The 20,292-nt window shown below is 45.4% G+C and overlaps 1 protein-coding gene across 1 annotated transcript in view; it reads right to left on the minus strand.

Annotated features, from left to right (window-relative positions):
• The window catches only part of srrm3 (serine/arginine repetitive matrix 3), a gene marked incomplete at both ends in the record, with an annotated part of 37,539 nt that extends 20,010 nt beyond the window's left edge, over nucleotides 1–17,529 (minus strand). The window contains 2 exons of the mRNA XM_079738124.1: nucleotides 4,111–4,212; nucleotides 17,189–17,529. Of these exons, the coding sequence (XP_079594250.1) occupies nucleotides 4,111–4,212; nucleotides 17,189–17,529 (443 nt within the window). The remainder of the gene's footprint in view (nucleotides 1–4,110; nucleotides 4,213–17,188) is intronic.
• Between the last annotated feature and the right edge of the window lie 2,763 nt (nucleotides 17,530–20,292).

A 20,292-nucleotide genomic window follows, 5' to 3' on the forward strand; every position in this document is an offset into this window, starting at 1 on the left:
ATGTAAATAAAATAAACTTTTGTGAAAGTGTAAGTCGACAGAAATATAAAACTCAAGTACTGTGACAAAGAATCTTGCCTCTGATCAGGCAATCAGGAGTGGGTGTTCAAGCACCTATGGTCACTGCTTAGTAACAGAGAAGCTAATGGCTCTCATTGGCTACAAGGCTCTGCCTTTCTCCGCAGCCAAGCAACTCTGCACATTCATTCCATTCCTTTTCAGTGACACATATCTCCTCCTGTGCGTTTTATTTTTAGAATACAACAGAGTCTCTAACCGGAAATTAACATCACAGACTGATCACAGCTACATGTATATTGTTTGATTAAATGCTGAAGGATTATTTCCACAGTGTAAAGACTGTGTAGAAGAGATGGTTAATAGTGCACTCTGTGGCTTCAATTGTCCAAAAAAAAAAGAGCTCCCACTGGAGGTAATATGGACTCTGGGTAAAACCTTACAACTTCCCCACAGTGGGGCATTTTTTGGGCTGACCAATTTAACTGGAGGTTACACTCAAAAGCCAATTCCAGTTTGTACCTTTGTGATTCATCTGCACTGAAATCTTTCCAGGAGTATTTTTTTATATATTTATATAAATACATATATACTGTAGCTAGCCGCCCTTATTTTGAAATCCAAGGACCATGCTATCATGCCCTTAATTCAAGTAAAAAGTAGGTGCAGGTGACCCTGAAACTGTGCGGTATGGAGCAGCAAATAAATCATGTGTGCCTAGAGACTAGAGCTCCTCCTGTTCATGTGTCATCTTCAAAGAACATCGATGAAAGAACCACTGTCTCTGTAATATCAATAGACTATCCCCAGAATATTTTCTTCTTTCCATTTTCATCTTTTCTGACTCACACAAATTGAACTCCTCTTTAAATCTTCTGAGTTTTTGAATCTATTCGAAAATATCAAAAAATAAAAGCGTGATGTGTTTAGCTCACATTAAAGCCCACACACTTAATCTTGTTGTCTGTAAAATGACAAGCCGGGTTAGGGATTGAAGTGTTTTTTGGAGCTTGGAGGGGGGGGGGAGGTTTCCAGCATGTTCTGACTTAAACTCCACCCCAGGAGTTCTCTTATCCTCTGCCTCACAGACGCTGGCATTAGCCGTAGACACACAGGCGTGTGATTCATTTAACATGTTTGTGGCTTGACATGCTCTGCTGGAGTTTATTGGCCCTTTTAAGAAAACAAAATGCTAATCTTCTCATGGCCTGGATAACTAATGACACTTGGTCAAATGAGTGCTGTCTTAAACTACTGAAAAGCTCCCGTTTAGAACACTTTAAAGATAGGGCAGGCAATTTGTTTCAGCATTAAATCGGCCTAACCTTGTGGAAGACTCATCATTTGGTGGCAGGGTAGGCATCGTAGACGGACAGCAAGGCCATCCAATCATTTCATTCAGCCCGAACAGCCTTAATATAGGTCTGCAACCCCCACAGATATCAGAATTCTTTCTCTGTCTTTTACAACGAAGCATTTGATTTAATTAATGTCATCAGGATATGAAGAGAACTTTGACAATATGACAAAAAATGCTTGAAAAGTAAATTGCCTATCATACCATTGAGGGTTAATATTCAAATTAAAGTCACGGTTTTATTGAGTCATGAATGTAGCAAAACAGCTCTGGGGGCTCTGTCAACTAAACATAGTCGATGCTTAGGGTGTCTCACAGTTCTTGAGCATAGCGGACAAGCTAGCACATGGTGCTGTACTGTAGCATACAGGCAGCATAAGGTTTTTTTGGCAGTCTGCCGTCAAAGTGTGTAGGTGGTGTGAGCCCCCCCCCCCCCAGTGAAATGTCCACCATGCAACTCAGCTAGAATAGATTAAAATATAGATTTGTTTATTTAATTATCTGTAGGGCAAGACAAGGCAAGTTTATTAGCACCCTTCAAACAGACTTCAGAGTGCTTAACCGAACCTGAAATCATTATTATTACTAATACTAATACTAAGTTCTTGTTATCACAAATCTTTTATTACAATATCACGTTGACAACATGTTTGCCTCTTAGATAGCTGTACATATGGCAATGTTGTTTCATCAAATAATTTGTCATTCAGTATTTTGGTCCACAGGATTTGAGATTTTTTAATCAAGAACCATAGCCCAAGCTTGGTTTTACTGATATAAATAGATGTCCACAAATATTGGCCTGTGCTCATGTACATGAAAAATTCTTTTTAATTGTTTTTTTGAGATGTTGGGAAAGTTGAACTAGTTACGATCCGTGTAATGGTGCTTGAGTTTAGTGTGTGTGTGTGTGTGTGTGTGTGTGTGTGTCTGTGTGTGTGTGTGTGTGTGTGTGTGTGTGTGTGTGTGTCTGTGTGTGTGTGTGTGTGTGTGTGTCTAGGTGTGTGTGTGTCTGTGTGTGTGTGTGTGTGTGTGTGTGCACCTGTGTCTGTGCCTATGTGTGCGTGTGTTGAACTAGGTGGGTGAGCCTTGCCAGATTACAAACCATTTCAATTTTCTACATCAAAGCCTCTCCCCAAATAGGGAATATGTCAATGTTGGAGGGAATGTTGCAGGAAAAATACTTTTGCCTGTCGGATTGCTACTTTTCCTCTCTCTCCCTATCCCTATCCCTGTATCTCTCTCTCCCCTTCTCCTTCCATGAAGGATTTTCATCTTCAAATTTGAATTATTCTCATGTCAACTGCCTACCCAACAGTCAAGTAAAAGAAATAAAGCAGCAAACAAGGAAACAAGCAAACATACACCTTTCCACACCCTTCCAAGGAGCCCATCACTGTGAAGTTCTATATTCTGGTTAAATGTCAAGTGATGGCGTCAATGAAGGGAAGAGGAGGAGGAGGAGGAGGAGGAGGAGGAGGAGGAGCAGGAGGAGGAGATGGTGGAGGAGGTGGAAGAGGAGGAGGAGGAGGAGGAGATGGTGGAGGAGGTGGAAGAGGAGGCGGGGTGGCTCGTTAGTCAGCTCTCCAACGTGTGGCGAAGCATCAGGGTCATTACCATTCATTAGCGCGCAGACAGCACGTCACCCGACAGCACCCGCTCAGTCATTCACGCCTCGACTGCAGAAGATTCTATCTGTGAATCTGCCACGGCCTGTCTGCCCCCCAACCAGTTGCTGGGCGTGCCATTAAGGAGGCGGTAGGTATCTGCTCAGCGATGGTAGGCCATCGCTGTGGACACTGTGGACATTGGGGTTCAGACGAAGAACCTACAAATAGGCCCTCCGATTTGAGTCGGTGTGTGCCTCTGTGCGTGTCACTGTGTGGACACGCCTGCCTTTGCGTGCGTGAGAGTGTGGGTGTGCATTTGCGTGTCTGTCTGTGCGCGCGGCTGTGTGTTTACGTGCATGCGTGCATGCATCTGTCTGTGTGTACGTGTCGCTGTGTGTTTGTGTGGATATGTTTGCATGAACGTGTGTTTGTGTGTTTGTGTGTTTGTGTGTGTGTGCGTCTGTGTGTACTTGTCTCTTACGAAAGAAACATTGCCTCTTATTGCTGTTGTGCGTCTGTTGTTCTGCCCGGTTACATTAGGGGACTAATTTGAGATGTTCCAGTCTAATGCGATGTCCTTGATAAGTGCCTACGTCCTTCCCGCTCCCAGAGAAGGACGAGTTTAGAGATGAACGTATCTCGGAGGATCTGGGCTCTGTCTCAAACACGCCTGGAGTCCTCTGAAGAGGAGCTAAGCGTTGGTGGCGAACATTTCTGCTGGCAACTCTTTGGATTAGACGCGGTACTGGAGGATTATAGGAACACTTTGCCCTGGGGACCTTATGGTAATACACTCAAGTTAAAAACTCTTTCATTTCACAAGAAAGAAGAAGTTCATACTGTATTTATGTATCTGCAGGCGAGATTTGTTTAGGATTTGTCTTTTTTTATGCTATTTTTAGTTTTTTCTCGCTCAAAAGATACGTTTAACCGGCAACAAATGTATCTTTCCTTGGGTATATTCAACGCAGAAAGAGCTGGCCAACAAATTGATAAACATATTTTCTAAGAACATGTGAGCTTTCAAAACTAGTAAGATGAAGTCGAGAAAGTGAGGGGGGAAGAGGTAAAAGAAAAAACGGTCAAATAACAGGACAGAAAGGATGCAAATGTCTTTTGACTTACATGGGTTGTGGGTGCGATCCCTCTCTGGTGATCACCCCTTCTTTGTCCATCAGCATCTGTCTGAAGGTGTTCACCTTCTGCTGGATCTCCTCCTCTGTGTACCTGGGAGGAAACACAGGATACAGTGTTAAGATAAGATAAGATAAGATAGATCTTAGGAAATGGTTTTGCCAGAGAATGCCAAAAAAGTATAATAATTGATTGAATTTATATAGCGCTTTTCTGGACACTCAAAGACGCTTTACAGTGAAGGGGGGGACCCCACTAACCACCACCAGTGACAGTAACCTCCAGGTAAAAACTGATAAAATGTGTATACGGAGTAAATTCTAATTTAAATATAATAACAATAACTAGGGTCAGGTAAAATAAGCAAACAAAAATAGTAGAAAAGTTATATTGCAAATGATATTAAAAGTAAAATAAGAAATGATACCGAAAAAGCCAATGACAAGTTATATTGCACACAATATTGAAAAGCAATATTGCACATGAGGGTGAAAAAGTAATATTGCCCATGATATTGATATGATTGTTCTCAGTGTGTATGAACCACTGGTCTAATGTGAGATCAACAGGGCCCAGGCAGATCTAATGACACCTCCTAACCTCGTCAAGTCAAGCTGTCAGTGGAAAAACACAAGAAGGGTTGGCTCGGTGCATGGTGGTAGGGGGTTTCAAATATCCTATGAACTGCTAGGATACATGTCTGTTTTGTGGTTTAAATTAACACAATAATACATTATACATAATACTGTAGTAATAATGCTGGCATTTACACTGGTTTAGGTTAATTCAGTTTAGTGCGTAAAAGTGCCACAATTAGCCAACAGGCTATTTTTCTTCAGTAGTCTGGTCAAGGTGTAAAAAAGGATTCCTAACTCAGTAAAGGCAGAACAGGACTTGCAGTTTAAAGATTGCAGCAAGACACACAGTTGTTAAAAACAGTTAAAGCAGTACGACAAACGGAAATAGCAAACGCATAAACATATTCAACAGCCTTACATATGCAGAAAAACTATTATAGAGAGTTGCAAAGAGAGTTTAGTGCCGACATTTGTATGTATTAAATATCCATAGTTTTAAATGTTTATACTGTTTTTAATGATCAATAAGTGTTAAATAAGTGGTCTGATGTGGTTTAGAATAACATTTAACTCTGTTGAACCACTGACATAGCAGGCTTTTCTGCAACTTAACAGTTCATTCTGTTCTTAAAGACCCCCAAGGGACACAATTAGTATTGGTTCTTTTGTTGATAAACGCAATAAGTGGTTTTCGAGCAAATTCATGGGTGACTTTGTGTACCAAGAAAAAGTTTGCATAATTGATTATTTTATCCCAACTTAGTTTACACACGTACGTATGCACATACGCACGCACGCACGCACGCACGCACGCACGCACGCACGCACACACACGCACACACACACACACACACACACACAAACACACACAGCACACACAAAACACAGACACACACAAAATAGATACAGATAGAATGAGATTTCAATGAAAATGGGGTAGGCCAGCAATTTCTTTAAATAGGGCTACCCCCGATATATAAAGAGCCACTTGCTGAAATGATGGTCTAATAGCCATTTATCTGGGCTGTCTGGCACGCCATGAAGCCCTATTGAACCTAGCAGACTTCTTCAGCCTCAGCTAAATCGTATCGGGGTGTGGAAAGAAATGTGCAACCATGTTTTTTTTTTTATCCCCTCCAGGCAAGCATTCTAGCCCCAAAGGGAAACAGTCCTGGAACAACAAGAGCTTTCTAACCAGCTGACATAATCACAATGATGTCTACTTATGTATGCACTGTCTTACATCTTACAAAATCATAACCACCGTAAAGTAGGCTACCGTTTCATACATATTATATCCAGGTTATGGTTGAAGCATTACAGTGATGGTTTCTCTCTCTGACTGGCTAGCACTTTACTTTAACCATACATCGGTTTGTATTCATACAGTGTAATGCACTATAACACACACAGTTAGCTTAGTGTGAACATATTCCATGGAAAGAATTGCCATTGGCTATTTATTGATCTATTGATGTACATTTGACATTCAACTTGATGCCCATGAAACGATGAGGAGTAAATCTCTTCAGCCTGAAAATATCTATTTTCATTCCCTCTCCAGTAAGCATATGAAAAAGGGTCAACCTTTGCTAGTTTTAATTAATGCCAAAATCCTTGAGGACTATTCCGGCTGGTCTATGGTTCATTAAAGTAAGGCAGTAAACGTAAAAGGTCAGGGGCAAATGATTTATCTTTCAAACTCAAAGCAAAGTTCAGCATCACAGATCAATGTGCTCTGCTCGGCACGGCTATGCTCCACTATGCTACACCCAGTATGGGTCCATGTGAGAACTCAGTTACAATGTAGCGTGTGTGTGTGTGTGTGTGTGTGTGTGTGTGTGTGTGTGTGTGTGTGTGTGTGTGTGTGTGTGTGTGTGTGTGTGTGTGTGTGTGTGTGTGTGTGTGCTATAACATGAACTTTAATGTAAAGGGAAGAAAAGTTGAGTAGACTATTCAGTATTCAGTCCTCTTTTTAAATGGGTGGTGTTATGCCCCCAGGTTTGTGATTAGCATGTGATTAGCATTTACAAAGCCATTTGAAAATCTGCCTTTTCCTATGTTTTAGTGACATCACACGTGCGAGTGTCCACCTAGATGTATTCTGGAAAGATGAGCAACATTTGCTACAGTCTACTGGGTAGGCTGGTGGACGGATATATCCAGCATTCATCTAGCATACATACATTGCGTAAGGCAGGGTTGGGACTTGCTGAGGGATGCCTACAGGTAGACTATGGACCACCCTATGCCACTTAGTTATCCTGCTCCCCCTGGTCCAAGTCTAACCAAGATCAAGAACCATCTTCTTCATCTTTTATTTCCCCATGAATCAGTGAGAGCACAAATCTTGCACATTTTGCTCCCTTTGCCTCAGCAGCCCCCTCTGCTGGCAGGTGTGTGCGAGCGCTGTCCACCCTGCAGGGTGCTGAATGGAGGCCACCCCTGCTCTGTTGGTCCTGTCTGCCGCCTAATTGGCAGTCATTGGCCGGATGAAACTTTATGGCCTGGATAATGCGTGATCTAGAGCCCCATTTGAGCGAGGGGGAAATGACATCAGCCATGGTGGCAATCTCCATGTTAAACAGAGCAGGCTGTGCCTCTATTGCCATGGCTTCTAAGCAAGGAGGAAGGAGAGGGGAGTTTCAGGAATAGCAGCAGGAAATCAGTGTGACAGGGTAACCAGCGGCTTCTGCCGTGGTCACATACAGAAGAACACACAGACAGTGCACACATGAACACACACAAACACACACACACACACACACATATACGCAGACGTGCACATATGCACACAAAAACTTAAACGTATGCGTACACGTGCACATATGCACAAACACACACACGTATGCGTACACGTGCATATGTTCACACACGTACACACTTTATATTCATTGCTTTTTATGCATGAAGGGGGAGCCACGGCATCGGCATACCTGTACCCCTGCAGCACTCAGAGTGCTATCTCAGCTGCCTGTCTGCTGAGGGCTGTTATAATAGGGTGAAAGAGGTGAGCACGGAACAGAGGAGGCACAGCGAAACACATTGTTCCATAACTGGAAGGACCGCTGGGCCGCAGATCCCTCTCTATCTCTGTTAACACTCTCTGTCTCCACCTCTCCCTCCTTGTCCCTCTCCCTGACTCTCTCCTTAGCTCTCTCTATCCATCTCTTTTCCCTCCTTCGACATACAACTTAATTGCAAATTCCCTTTTTTATATGAGTATTTTCAGATGTGTATATATATAAATGCCTATTTTTCAGTTTGCAATATAGAGGGAGCTCTAATAATAAACGGCCCGATGATCGGTCAAACCCTCCATGTAGAAAGTTAGGAGCTCAGGGATGGGTAGGATCACTGGCATGAAAGGAATACATTGTCATCTGATGATCCACAATGTTGTAATTCTGCATGATTTTTATTTTTTTATTTATTTCAATGAACTTGATGTATGCATGGTCTCATGGTTAAGGTGTTTGAGTCCCAGTTGAATTGATCTGGGTTGGAACAAACCCTGATTTTGGCTACCTGCAGGCATCTCTAGAGAATCATTTCATAATCTCACAAAAAATGTATAATATTGAATATATCAAATACTGTATCGGGTTTATTATCGACAAGCTTTACATCAACTATAAGTTATGTTCTAATATGGCCCATATTAAAGGCTGAGAACGTGTTCTCTCTTTAAGGTTTGTAGACAGTGCAATTCAGTGCACACATAGAAAAAAACGGTGCTTGATAACATTTGGATATTTGGGCTTATTTGGGAATAGATATTAAATAGCCGTGGCAAACCAGTAAAAAAAACATATCTTAATAAATAGCCGTGGATGGCACTTCCATCAGAGGAACTTATTCACAGTCCAGTGAGAACATCATGTCTTTCTTCCACACCTTTACTCATACTTCATGAAGCTGTCTCCCCCTATTAATTTATCATTCATCCGTTTATTTTTGTCATTTAGCAGATGCAATTATCCAAAATGACTTGACTGTGATCCTCAATGACAGGTCACCGAGAATCAGGCGCGGGTTCTTCCTGAAGTGACGCCTGCTGGTTGACTGTGGACACTGTGGTCTGGAGCCCAGAGAACCGCCGGGCTGGGAGTCCCTTATCCAAATATACCCTTTTTATGTCGATGAAATGATTATGTCACAGCGTTAGCTGGAGGCAAAGCAAAACAACAACTGGAGGCAAAAACTTATTTTAAGCTAAGCCAACTTTCCAAACCAGTCTTTGATACTTGGAACTTTCTGTGTGGTTGAGTGCCAGAAGTAAAGTATTGCCTGTTGTAGGATGGATATGTGAGCCAGGCTTGTCATGTCCACCTAACCATTAATGGAGAACCAGGAGAAGCAGGTGATTGATCTTTTAACTCTCTCAGAAAATTAGCTAATAAAGGTATAGCATGACAATCCCATAGGTTAAATAACGAATAGTAGTAATGTAGTTATGTAGTTAATGTAGTTAATGTAGTTATGTAGTTAATGTAGTTAATGTTGAACCAACCCTTTTGAATATGAGATGTCTAACTTCATCCAACCAAGTAAATGCAGTTTTCCAGATATGGCAGTTTGCTCTATTTACAATAACCATAGCTCCATAGAACTGGCAGAATATACAGCATACTACCAAAGTTCAACAGCCAAATCTCAAATAATCATAAGGTTTTGCTTTTGCAATAACTGTTAGGAAAGAAGACTAAGGTCTAAGGTAAACAACCATGCTTTGAAATTCAAGTTTAATTTCTGGACATATTCAGATAAAATTAATAATAACCGCTGTTTGCTGCGCATTCAGGAATCCCTGAAAGTCTCCATCCTAAGCCCCGGCCAAAAGGAACGTCATTGTTCCCGAACAGAGAAGTGATCTATAGAAACTGTGCCAGACGGGCAGACGAAAAATCACCACGATTAAAAGAACCGTATTAAAGTAATTAGATGGCCTGTGGAAAGCCCCCCTCTTTCTGCCTATTAACAATCGCAGCATAGGACCAGTGGTGGTCAGGGACCCCATGCTTACCCTGATTCTCATTGATTGTGTTGTGTGTGTGTGTGTGTGTGTGTGTGTGTGTGTGTGTGTGTGTGTGTGTGTGTGTGTGTGTGTGTGTAGATGTGGTTGGTGTAGATGTGTGCGTGTGTGCAGCTGTAGTGTGTCTATGATGACTGGAGGGGATCTTCAGTCACAACCTATTCCTCGGTAGCCCCCCCGAGCCAGGGAAGGGAATGTCTGCCGCCAATCTCCGGGCTGTGGGGCCCCGGAGCGATGGGGTAGTCGTTAGTGAGATTGAAAGGGGGGGGGAGCACGGCAAGGTGCACGGCCACCGAGATGAGAACCGCATTAATTTTTTTTCCACAAAAGGGAAATTAAAAGGAGCAGTTGATGGGCAGAAACTAAAATGGCTCAACCCTCTGGGGGGGTCTGTGTGGGGGGGGCTTTTCAATTGAGCTGCCATTTAGTCATCGCTTTTCAGGTTAGACCCCCGACACTTCTGAGAGGACGCAAAGAGACAGACAGACAGACAGACAGACAGACAGACAGACAGACAGACAGACAGACAGACAGACAGAGACTGAAGTCCCCCGGTCCTTCTCTTTACAGCGGGATGGGTTTCCCATTTTCCCTAAAGAGTGGAACAGATCAATGAATGGAGGAGCACAATGTGCCACTGGCCCAATTTAGGATTGTTCATCTCCGCCACACACACATGCACACACATACACACACACACACACACACACACACACACAGACACACACAGACACACGTGTATACACACACAAACAAACACACTTTTGACTTTGCTGTATGCCACCTACAGGCCAAGAGTGTAAGGCCATTGAGGTTATTGTTGGGAACACAGAACAAGTAGGGTACCCTTCCCCTGAAATGCTATTGTCAGTGTGAGGAACAAGCTACCATAGTGAGAAGCAGCTTTTAGCACACTTAAAGCATAGCATAGCATAGAGGGGCATAGTGTTTTACCTGCTAATTATCCTATCCCAAATAGCAAAGTCTCAGTTATGGGGGACTGGGGTTTCTTGCTCGGCTGCCCCCTTTCTTTGGAATGCTCTCCCAGACCCTCTGAGGGTACCACAGACCCTGAACAATTATACAGCATATAGAGCTTTCTATATAGGGAGGCATTTAGTGAGTTTAAGGTAGCTTCTAGTGAGCCTTTCATTGTTTAAGTTCTATGTGCATGATCAGTTTTTAGCCCTGTACACTGCAACACTTTGAGATAACTTAAATGAAATGCTCTTCCTGAATAAAACAAACGATTTAACTATTTGGTTCGTCTGCTTAGCTGGCTTGAATAGAGGGCTCTGGGAGAGGTACTAGTGCTGTTCTGAGCGAAACCAAAGCTCTTATCTAGGTCTGTTTTAGCTCAATACAAAACAATCATAAAGGAGTCGGTTTGTGCCGAGCATTGCAGAAATGCAAACCCGATCCACCCGAGACACTTTAGAGCTGCGGTGTCAGCGCTGCGGTGTCAGTTAATGTACTTGTTCCCCTTGTCTTAATTCTGAGAAAAAAGCTCTGGCACGGGTGGACATACTGACAAAAGCACAAAGGAGTATACAATGGACTGCTGCATTGAACACCACGTTGGGCACAAGGGCACCGTTCTGTATTCAGTGCTTGCGCGGACATCTGCGCCTCCCTCAGATAACACCTATGGATTATTTCCAACGCAGCCACATTTATTTGTATTGTTCCGCTCGGTGTATCAGGCAGAGCACGTCGTTACTGTTAAGTAGGACTGGCTCCTGTTCAGAATCTATGTTCGTCTTTTCATCGATCCGCACAGTGTGCCGTGTAAGTCCTGACGCATAGGAGTAGGAAGGTGTGTGTATATATGTAAAAATATTTATAAATATATATATACAGTGGGGCAAAAAAGTATTTAGTCAGCCACCAATTTTGCAAGTTCTCCCACTTAAAAAGATGAGAGAGGCCTGTAATTTTCATCATAGGTATACCGCAGCTATGAGAGACAAAATGAAAAAAGAAAAATCTAAAAAATCACATTGTCTGATTTTTAAAGAATTTATTTGCAAATTATGGCAAAAAAAATAAGTATTGTCAATAACAAAAGGTCATCTCAATACTTTGATACATGCCCTTTGTTGGCAATGACAGAGGTCAAACGTTTTCTGTAAGTCTTTACAAGGTTTTTTACACACTGCTGCTGGTATTTTGGCCCATTCCTCCATGCAGATCTCCTCTAGAGCAGTGATGTTTTTGGGCCACACAGACTTTCAACTCCCTCCAAAGATTTTCTATGGGGTTGAGATCTGGAGACTGGCTAGGCCACTCCAGGACCTTGAAATGCTTCTTACCAAGCCACTCCTTCGTTGCCCGGGCGGTGTGTTTGGGGTCATTGTCATGCTGAAAGACCCAGTCACGTTTCATCTTCAGTGCCCTTGCTGATGGAAGGAGGTTTTCACTCAAAATCTCACGATACATGGCCCCATTCATTCTTTCCGTCACACGGATCAGACGTCCTGGTCCCTTGGCAGAAAAACAGCCCCAAAGCATGATGTTCCCACCCCCATGCTTCACTGTAGGTATGGTGTTCTTTGGATGCAACTCAGCATTCTTTCTCCTCCAAACACGACGAGTTGAGTTTTTACCAAAAAGTTATATTTTGGTTTCATCTGACCATATGACATTCTCCCAATCCTGTTCTGGATCATCCAAATGCTCTCTAGCAAACTTCAAACGGGCCCGGACATGCACTGGCTTTAGCAGGGGGACACGTCTGGCACTGCAGGATTTGAGTCCCTGGCGGCGTAGTGTGTTAGTGATGGTAGCCTTTGTTACTTTGGTCCCAGTTCTCTGGAGGTCATTCACTAGGTCCCCCCGTGTGGTTCTGGGATTTTTGTTCACCGTTCTTGTGATCATTTTGACCCCACAGGGTGAGATCTTGCGTGGAGCCCCAGATCGAGGGAGATTATCAGTGGTCTTGTATGTATTCCATTTCCTAATAATTGCTCCCACAGTTGATTTCTTCACACCAAGCTGCTTACCTATTGCAGATTCAGACTTCCCAGCCTGGTGCAGGTCTACAATTGTGTTTCTGGTGTCCTTTGACAGCTCTTTGGTCTTGGCCATAGTGGAGTTTGGAGTGTGACTGTTTGAGGTTGTGGACAGGTGTCTTTTATACTGATAAGGAGTTCAAACAGGTGCCATTAATACAGAAAACGAGTGGAGGACAGAGGAGCCTCTTAAAGAAGAAGTTACTGGTCTGTGACAGCCAGAAATCTTGCTGGTTTGTAGGTGACCAAATACTTATTTTCCACCATAATTTGCAAATAAATTCTTAAAAAATCAGACAATGTGATTTTCTGGATTTTCTTTTTCATTTTGTCTCTCATAGCTGAGGTTTACCTATGATGAAAATTACAGGCCTCTCTCGTCTTTTTAAGTGGGAGAACTTGCACAATTGGTGGCTGACTAAATACTTTTTTGCCCCACTGTATATGTGTGTGTGTATGCGCATGTGTGTGCGTGTGCGTGCGTGTGTCTTAATTATGTTTTGTATGTGCAATTTGCGTAACGACCTACGCCCACAGGGATGTCCAGCCAGGGGCCGAAGTGACTCAGAGTTACCACAATGGATGCTTATTGGCCAGAAGAGGGAAAGGTCAAACCTCTCCAAAGAGTGGAGCTAGGGGGGGAGAGGAAGGTGGATGGGGGGGGGAAGTGGCTGGGGTTAGGGCAGGAGGGGGTGTGCAGCCAGTCATACACCATCTTTGTGTCTCAATTAGCAGGGAGTAGGGGAGAAACAGGGCCCTGAAATAGAAGCATGGACCGTTACATAAGTTGAGATCATTCCCCGGGCTGGGAGACAGCTACAGGGCAGGGCGACCATTAGCAACCTCTGTATAAGTGGTGCCGGTGGGCCGGCGCTCGTCAGGAGACACCGTGCCATTTAGCCAGAGCACCGGTGGGCACGTAGGGCAGCTGTTCACGTCCGACGGGAGCGCCTGCACCACATCTGCTCAACGTTCCCGATCCGTGACCCCGCTTCAACGGAGCTCGCCGTCTTGCATCCGGCACTACTGCCGTGTAGATCCTCCTCTTGCAAAAGATAACTAGGAGATAGGGCTGTTACAATCAATCACACACCTACCACGGGTAATGGCTGAAATGTAGCAGTGCTGAAAAATGCAATACAACCGATAAGCCAGTGGTGCAAAGATCCACGATAGCCGTGGGGGTTACTGGGGCGCGCCGTGCATCCGGAGCCGACGGAGCGAGCGAGACCCTCGGAGCATCAATAACATTGATGACGCTGCCTGCTCTTAGATTCCGCCTGATGAAAAAAGGCCCCTTTAATGGCTGAGCCCTGCTAATTGGCTCCCTGCTGGCAAGTCCATCACACATGGCAGCAGGCTACTTATCCATCTTTCAGCTCGCCGGGGCAGGACCCCGGTTGCTGGATCAAGGGTCTGCGCGTGTAGGGGAGGAACGGGTGGGGAGAAGACCCCGAGGCCTAATCCCCCCCCCCCCACCCCGACCCAAGGCCTGAGCTGAGCTGAGGACTGGGGTGATGGTGGTGGTGGGGGTGGGGGTGAAGGTGAGGGCAGCTGGAAGCTTTGTAGGCAAAGGCTGCTGACTTAAATCCCACAGCACGCGAACACAGAGTTCAGCCGCCATTTTAATTGTGTGTAACGCCCCGCGAGCCTCTCCCCCCCCCTCCCCCGTCTCACCCTCCCCTCTGCTTCTGCATCCTCCTGCTCTATCCCTTAATCCTGCACACATGCACACAAATACTCTTGCTTAAAGAGGCATTAGAAATTGGAGAGCACCGTACATGGCTGCGCTTGGCCTTGGCTTAATTTGATTATTTTTTTACCTCCGTAATTATAATCTCCGAAATAAGACTTAAACGTGTCCACACGGGTGGTCAGAGTCGTCTCTCTCAGTCAGAGGAAACACTGAATAATCAAGGGAGTGAGCCATGGCATCCTGTCAACTTTATCTAGCTTTATCTCTCTCTCTATTAGCAACTCATCCAGTAGCTAGGAGCTAGTGGAGCAAGCTAGCTCTTTCTATAATCCTAATTCTCCTCTTCTCTGTATTAGCCACTCAGATAGTAGTATGGAGCTACTGGAGCTAGCTAGCTCCTTCTATAATCCTAGTTCTCCTCTCGCTGCATTAGCTTCTCATCTAGTTACTAGGAGCTACTTGAGCTAGCTCGCTCTTTGTTTAATCCTAATTCTCCTTAGCCACTCATGTAGTAGTTAGGAGCTAGTGGAGCTAGCTAGCTCCTTCTATAATCCTATATATATATATAATCCTCCTCTCTCCACTTCTCCAGTTGCTAGGATTCTTCTACAATCCTAGTGAGTCTTTCCTTCTGTGTCAGAAGAGGAAGGGAGAGACGGATGGGTGGATGAAGAGGGAATAAAGTAGAGGGGGGGCTGACAGATGGCTGAGGTCTCTCTCTCTCTCTCTCTCTCTCTCTCGCTACAGAGATAGATAGATAGATAGATAGATAGATAGATAGATAGATAGATAGATAGATAGATAGATAGATAGATAGATAGATAGATAGATAGGGCATAAAGGGAGGAATGGAGGGATGAGGGGTTGAAGGGAGGAGGTGATGAATGGCTGGGTAGATAGTTGGAAAGGCAGGTGTATTGACAGATGGATGCATTGACAGATTGGGGGAGGAATGGGAGGGGGTCCACCGAGAATGACAAGCAGTAGTCAAATCTCTCGTCGGGCTGTTCCAGACTGAATAGGCTGTGCTTAGGTCTGTCGCCAGCCAGGGATAGCATGGCTGGATCCCAGAGAAGACTGGAGTTCTCCTCTTTGTTTTAACAGTGTTTTCTTTTGACCACGCAAAGTCCTTCCTAACAAGAAACGGTGCGAACGCCCTTTAAAAATAAACAAAGCTGAGAGATAAAGCTAAAACAATCAGACGTCTTCACTTAGTCCTTGGTTGCGTGTCTGATCGAGTTAAAAATAGTATACATCTGTTGAATTCAACGGCAGTTATATTTAGACTGTCTGCCCGCTCGCTTCTCTTCGGCTCACGGTTAATCTAGGAATTTGACAAGGGACAAGTACCGGAAATAAAACGTGGATAAGGTGTTTGCACTGTTCAACGCACGGCCATAAAACTTCCTGTTAATCACACCCACCACAAGCCCAGAGTTTTATTGGAGACCAGAGGCTAGCCGTTAGGCGGTGTGTAAGTTTGCGCGTGTGTGCGTGTGTGTGTGTGTGTGTGTGTGTGTGTGTGTGTGTGTGTGTGTGGGGGGGGGGGGGGGGGGGGGGGGGGGGGGGGTCTGTGTGTGCACGTGCTTGCTTGTGTGTGCATGTGTGCCTTTGTCTGGGCCTGTTTGTTTTGATGTGTGCCGGCATGTGCAGATTAGCCATTGTTAAAGCCTAATAACACTGCTAGCATGCTAGCAGGATTAGCTTCAGCTCCGCTTCACGCAAAGCCTTCCCAACCTCCCACCGTAGCCCTCCCCCGGCGAGGGTCCCATAAGACCCGGGGAGACGGCGTATGCTAATTAGACGAAAAGACGCTTTGTCCTTCCAAACTCGTCTCCATGGCAACCGTACCCTCTGCCCCCCCTGCTTACAACATTGATTCAGCTTCCGATACCACGACACACGCAGTAGACAGTTGTTGTCGATATACTTGAAGTTAACTTCTTACTTGTTTAATTTGAGTGTTTGGTTTAATACTTTACTCGAACTAGGGAAATCATTTTATTTCATGTTCAGTGGGTCCAACATTTTGGAAAATTATGCCACTTTTAACTAATTTGAAGCGCTGCTTTCAACCAGTTGGAAAATGTGTGATTCTGCAGCAAACCTCAGTTGGCACCCACAGTAGAACTGTAGCCACTCCAAGACACACTACACACTTTTAAGATAAATTTCCTTTGATAAAAGAGAGGGCAAGCACTTTTTATGTGCTGTTGTACCGCGCTCGGTCAGCGAGTTTAAATAGTAGAACCCTAATTAGGGGCTACTGTTTACTGCCGCCCTTTTGTTTTCCTGCTCTGCTATATATTGCAATATGTGTGTGCATAATTTCGTGGTGTGACAAACTGTTTATGCGTGTGTGTGTGTGTGTGTGTGTGTGTGTGTGTGTGTGTGTGTGTGTGTGTGTGTGTGTGTGTGTGTGTGTGTGTGTGTGTGTGTGTGTGTGTGTGTGCGTGTGTGTGTGTGTGTGTGTGTGTGAACGCGTGTGAATATAGTAGGTAGAGTTCAATTGCGTGTCTCGCATTCTCATGGAGATCTCCCAATGCAAAGTACCCCCAGCAGTATGAAAAAAACAACCCCCCCCGCAGAGATAACAAGATATCGTGTCAAAACTACATTCTCCATCATTCCCCCAGTGTTGCAGTGCTTCTGCACTGCGGGGAATCTCTGTTATTTCTCCAGTGTCGGCCTCACGTATTGTGAGGCCGACACCTTCAAGACATGCGTTGCCCTCCGCCCCTCCACTCACCCCTGCTCCTCCATCATCTCCTGGAGCTCCATGCACTTCAGCTCCACCCTCCTCTTTCGGTCGTGGTCCAGGATCATCCTGTGGGGCTTCTTCACCAGCACCGGCTCCGCCTTGGGTTGATCACCTTCCTCCTCTCCCACTACCTCCTCCTCCTCCTCCTCCTCCTCCACTGCCGCCTCACCCAACGGGCCCTCCTCAGCTTTTGGTCGAGAGGCTGGCGTCAGAGACGGACTCCCGTCCCCGTCGACAAGCCCCGCCTCCGGCCCCGCCCCTTGAGCGGCGCACTGGGGGACTCCATTTTGAGCGTCCTTGGGTGAGGGCACCCTCGCCTCGTCATACATGGCGGCTGTACTCTGTGGAGACAGGGTGGAGATGTTGGTTAGAGAGATACAATCGAAACATGACTTGTGCAGACAATCCCCTGAAGATAAACATCATGATCACATTGTGTGGCTTTCCAAGAGCAACATCAATGCTAGCGAAATGAAAAACAGTTCTCATATGATACCAGCCATGGATGGTGTGTGTGTGCACTGTTATATGCTTCAAAAGCTGGCCAGGTCTTCCGTTTGACGCTAACTTCTCTGGACTGGTTGGTTTGCCATGAGCCTTCAGCAAACAGCCACGCACAACTTCCACCGGATCAAATCGAAATCACAATAAATGCACAGGCGTGCGTGCAACCGTGTTGTTTGGGAGATATAGCACGTGTTGAAATGCACCGGTTGTGACAGCAGCACAACTGGAGGCTGCCTCTGCCACTGTGAGTCAGGCGCCCGGCATTTGGTCGGGGGACGGAAGTGGAGGACGAAAGGTGTGGTGCACGGGCCCGAATCATCTGCTGCACAAGATCCATCAGACACCTAGATACCGTGTTATGATGAGAACTGCAGGGCATGGGAGATCTTTTCAACACAATGAGGGTGTTACCGGTCTGTGATCTCAGACAAAGGCCGAGATAAGGGACTATTTGAGAAGGGTAAGAGACAGTAGTCCTCCTATATGATCAAAACGCAGTCTGACTCGTTCCATTAAAACGGCCCGTTCATGTCGGTTTTCAAGAAAAACTAATTTGCAAACAGCATGCCGGCTCTTTCCCGCGCCTTTTAGGTTCAGTGCGGCTGTTGTGTGAAATGATGGCGATGTCATTTTAAGGAATAAAAAGTTGTCTCGTATAAGTGCTGCCTGGTGTGGGTTCTGATGAAGACAGATCGGGCTGTCTGGACACCGCAAAGAGCACCTAGAAGTTTGGAGGGGAGGAGAGGGGGGGTGAGGGTAGAGAGGACCTGGGAGTGGAGTGAGGTGAGGGGGGGAGAAGGGAAAGCAAGGAGGGCCTTGCTATGCCCGATAGCTCCGGATGCACGGCGCCTCCCAACCGCTCCTCTCCAGAACAACTAATGGCTTCATTTTTCACACTGAGGGGGCCGACCCAAAAAAAAAAAAAGACGATACCAACACACTTCATCAGCGCTGCGCATGGTAAACGCTGACTCGTCGGGGGCAGTGACGCAGGAAGCCTTCACGCCGCACCAGCCAGTGTCACACGCTATCCCGACACATCGCCGCTAATGATGACCGCGGGCCCCGCCGGCTGTAGGAACCGCGCAACGACAGCTGCATCCCTCCATACGAAACGCCTTCTGGCTGTCTACTCTGACGGGATAATGGTGATTTGCTTGTTTCTCGGGTTTGTGTGCGCTGGTAAACTAACCGCGGATGCGCGCGTAGCCACAAGACGGCGGGCTGCTGACAGAGCAGGTGGTGGGACAGCAGGAGGCGTTCTCGCCGGATCTATTAACTACTAAATTAGCACGGCGTACTTCCTCAACAATCGCTCTCTACGACGTGGAATGCTTCACACATCGCCGCTCGCTTGCTGCTGCTATGTCGTGGTCCGGCAGACAGTTGACACTCAAGAGTGAAGACTTATTTTTTATGGAGAGAAATGTTATATTAAACTACGAGAGGCGAGAGAACATTTCCACTTCCAATCCTGAGAATACTCAGAGCGTTAGACTTTAACGTTTCGCCGGAGGGCACTCAGAGCAATCGTAGAAATATAAAAACATTACACTAAAAATAACTATTTCTTCATGCCAGAGATAAAAGCCTGGATTTGGAAAGTATCGTTTTAGGAATTCATTTTTATTTTCTTTGTGTAAGCTAGAGAGAAGAAAATCCTCTATGCTGCTGACCATTAAGTGACCAGATCAGGTTCAACCTATCAGGTCTACCCTAAACCACAAACCCCATGTACATAGACCCAGGTTCCTGTGGCTATCAACAGACTGATAGTACACTGCAATAAACTCAAAACCAGAATGAAGACATCCCAGGATAAGAATGAAACTATCCGCCCCCAATCTTAAACGTTCCACCTGTTGCCACCAGATGTGGGAGTCAAACAAATGGCAATCAGCGTGAAGCCATGCTGTAAATATCAAGCCATCCCATTATGCAAATGCATCATTCCGCCCTGATTTCTTTGGCTCTCGAGGGGGGGGGGGGGGGGGGGGGGCACAAAAAACAAATCTGTTCTCTCTCAAGTTAAAACAACTAAATCATTTAATTGTGCAATGAAACAATTATCGTGGTGAGAGAGTCGTGTGAGGGGTCCGATAAAGCTAACAGAGCATGTGGCTAATTGTCTGCCAGTCCTCTACAGGGATGAAGGTTATCGCAAGCCCCTTGTATTAGGGCTGCCTCAGACTAGAGGGGCTGTCACACGGTGCACATCACACATACACACATGCACACACACATTTTGTAACACACAGAGACACATACACATATGCACACTGTGTTACCCACACTCACACACACACACACGCACAAAAACACTACGTGTTGTATACACGTACACACGCACACAAACACACACACACACTGTTTGAAATGACGAATTGCGCAGGGTAACGGTGATTCGCCGCACGTCCTCTCCCACATCCGATCGATTAATTTGGAGTCAAATGGGGAGCGATAGGGAGCCTTGCACTGAGGGTCCCGGGGAAACCAGTAGCCGTCAAAATTAAGGCATCAGCTTGTGGCTTTTCCCACACAGTGGTGAAGGACCTTCGGGCACATTGCGTTCCTTCCTGGTTGAT

The sequence above is a fragment of the Pollachius pollachius genome (genome assembly GCF_949987615.1).
Source record: "Pollachius pollachius genome assembly, chromosome: 6".
Lineage (NCBI taxonomy): Eukaryota > Metazoa > Chordata > Actinopteri > Gadiformes > Gadidae > Pollachius > Pollachius pollachius.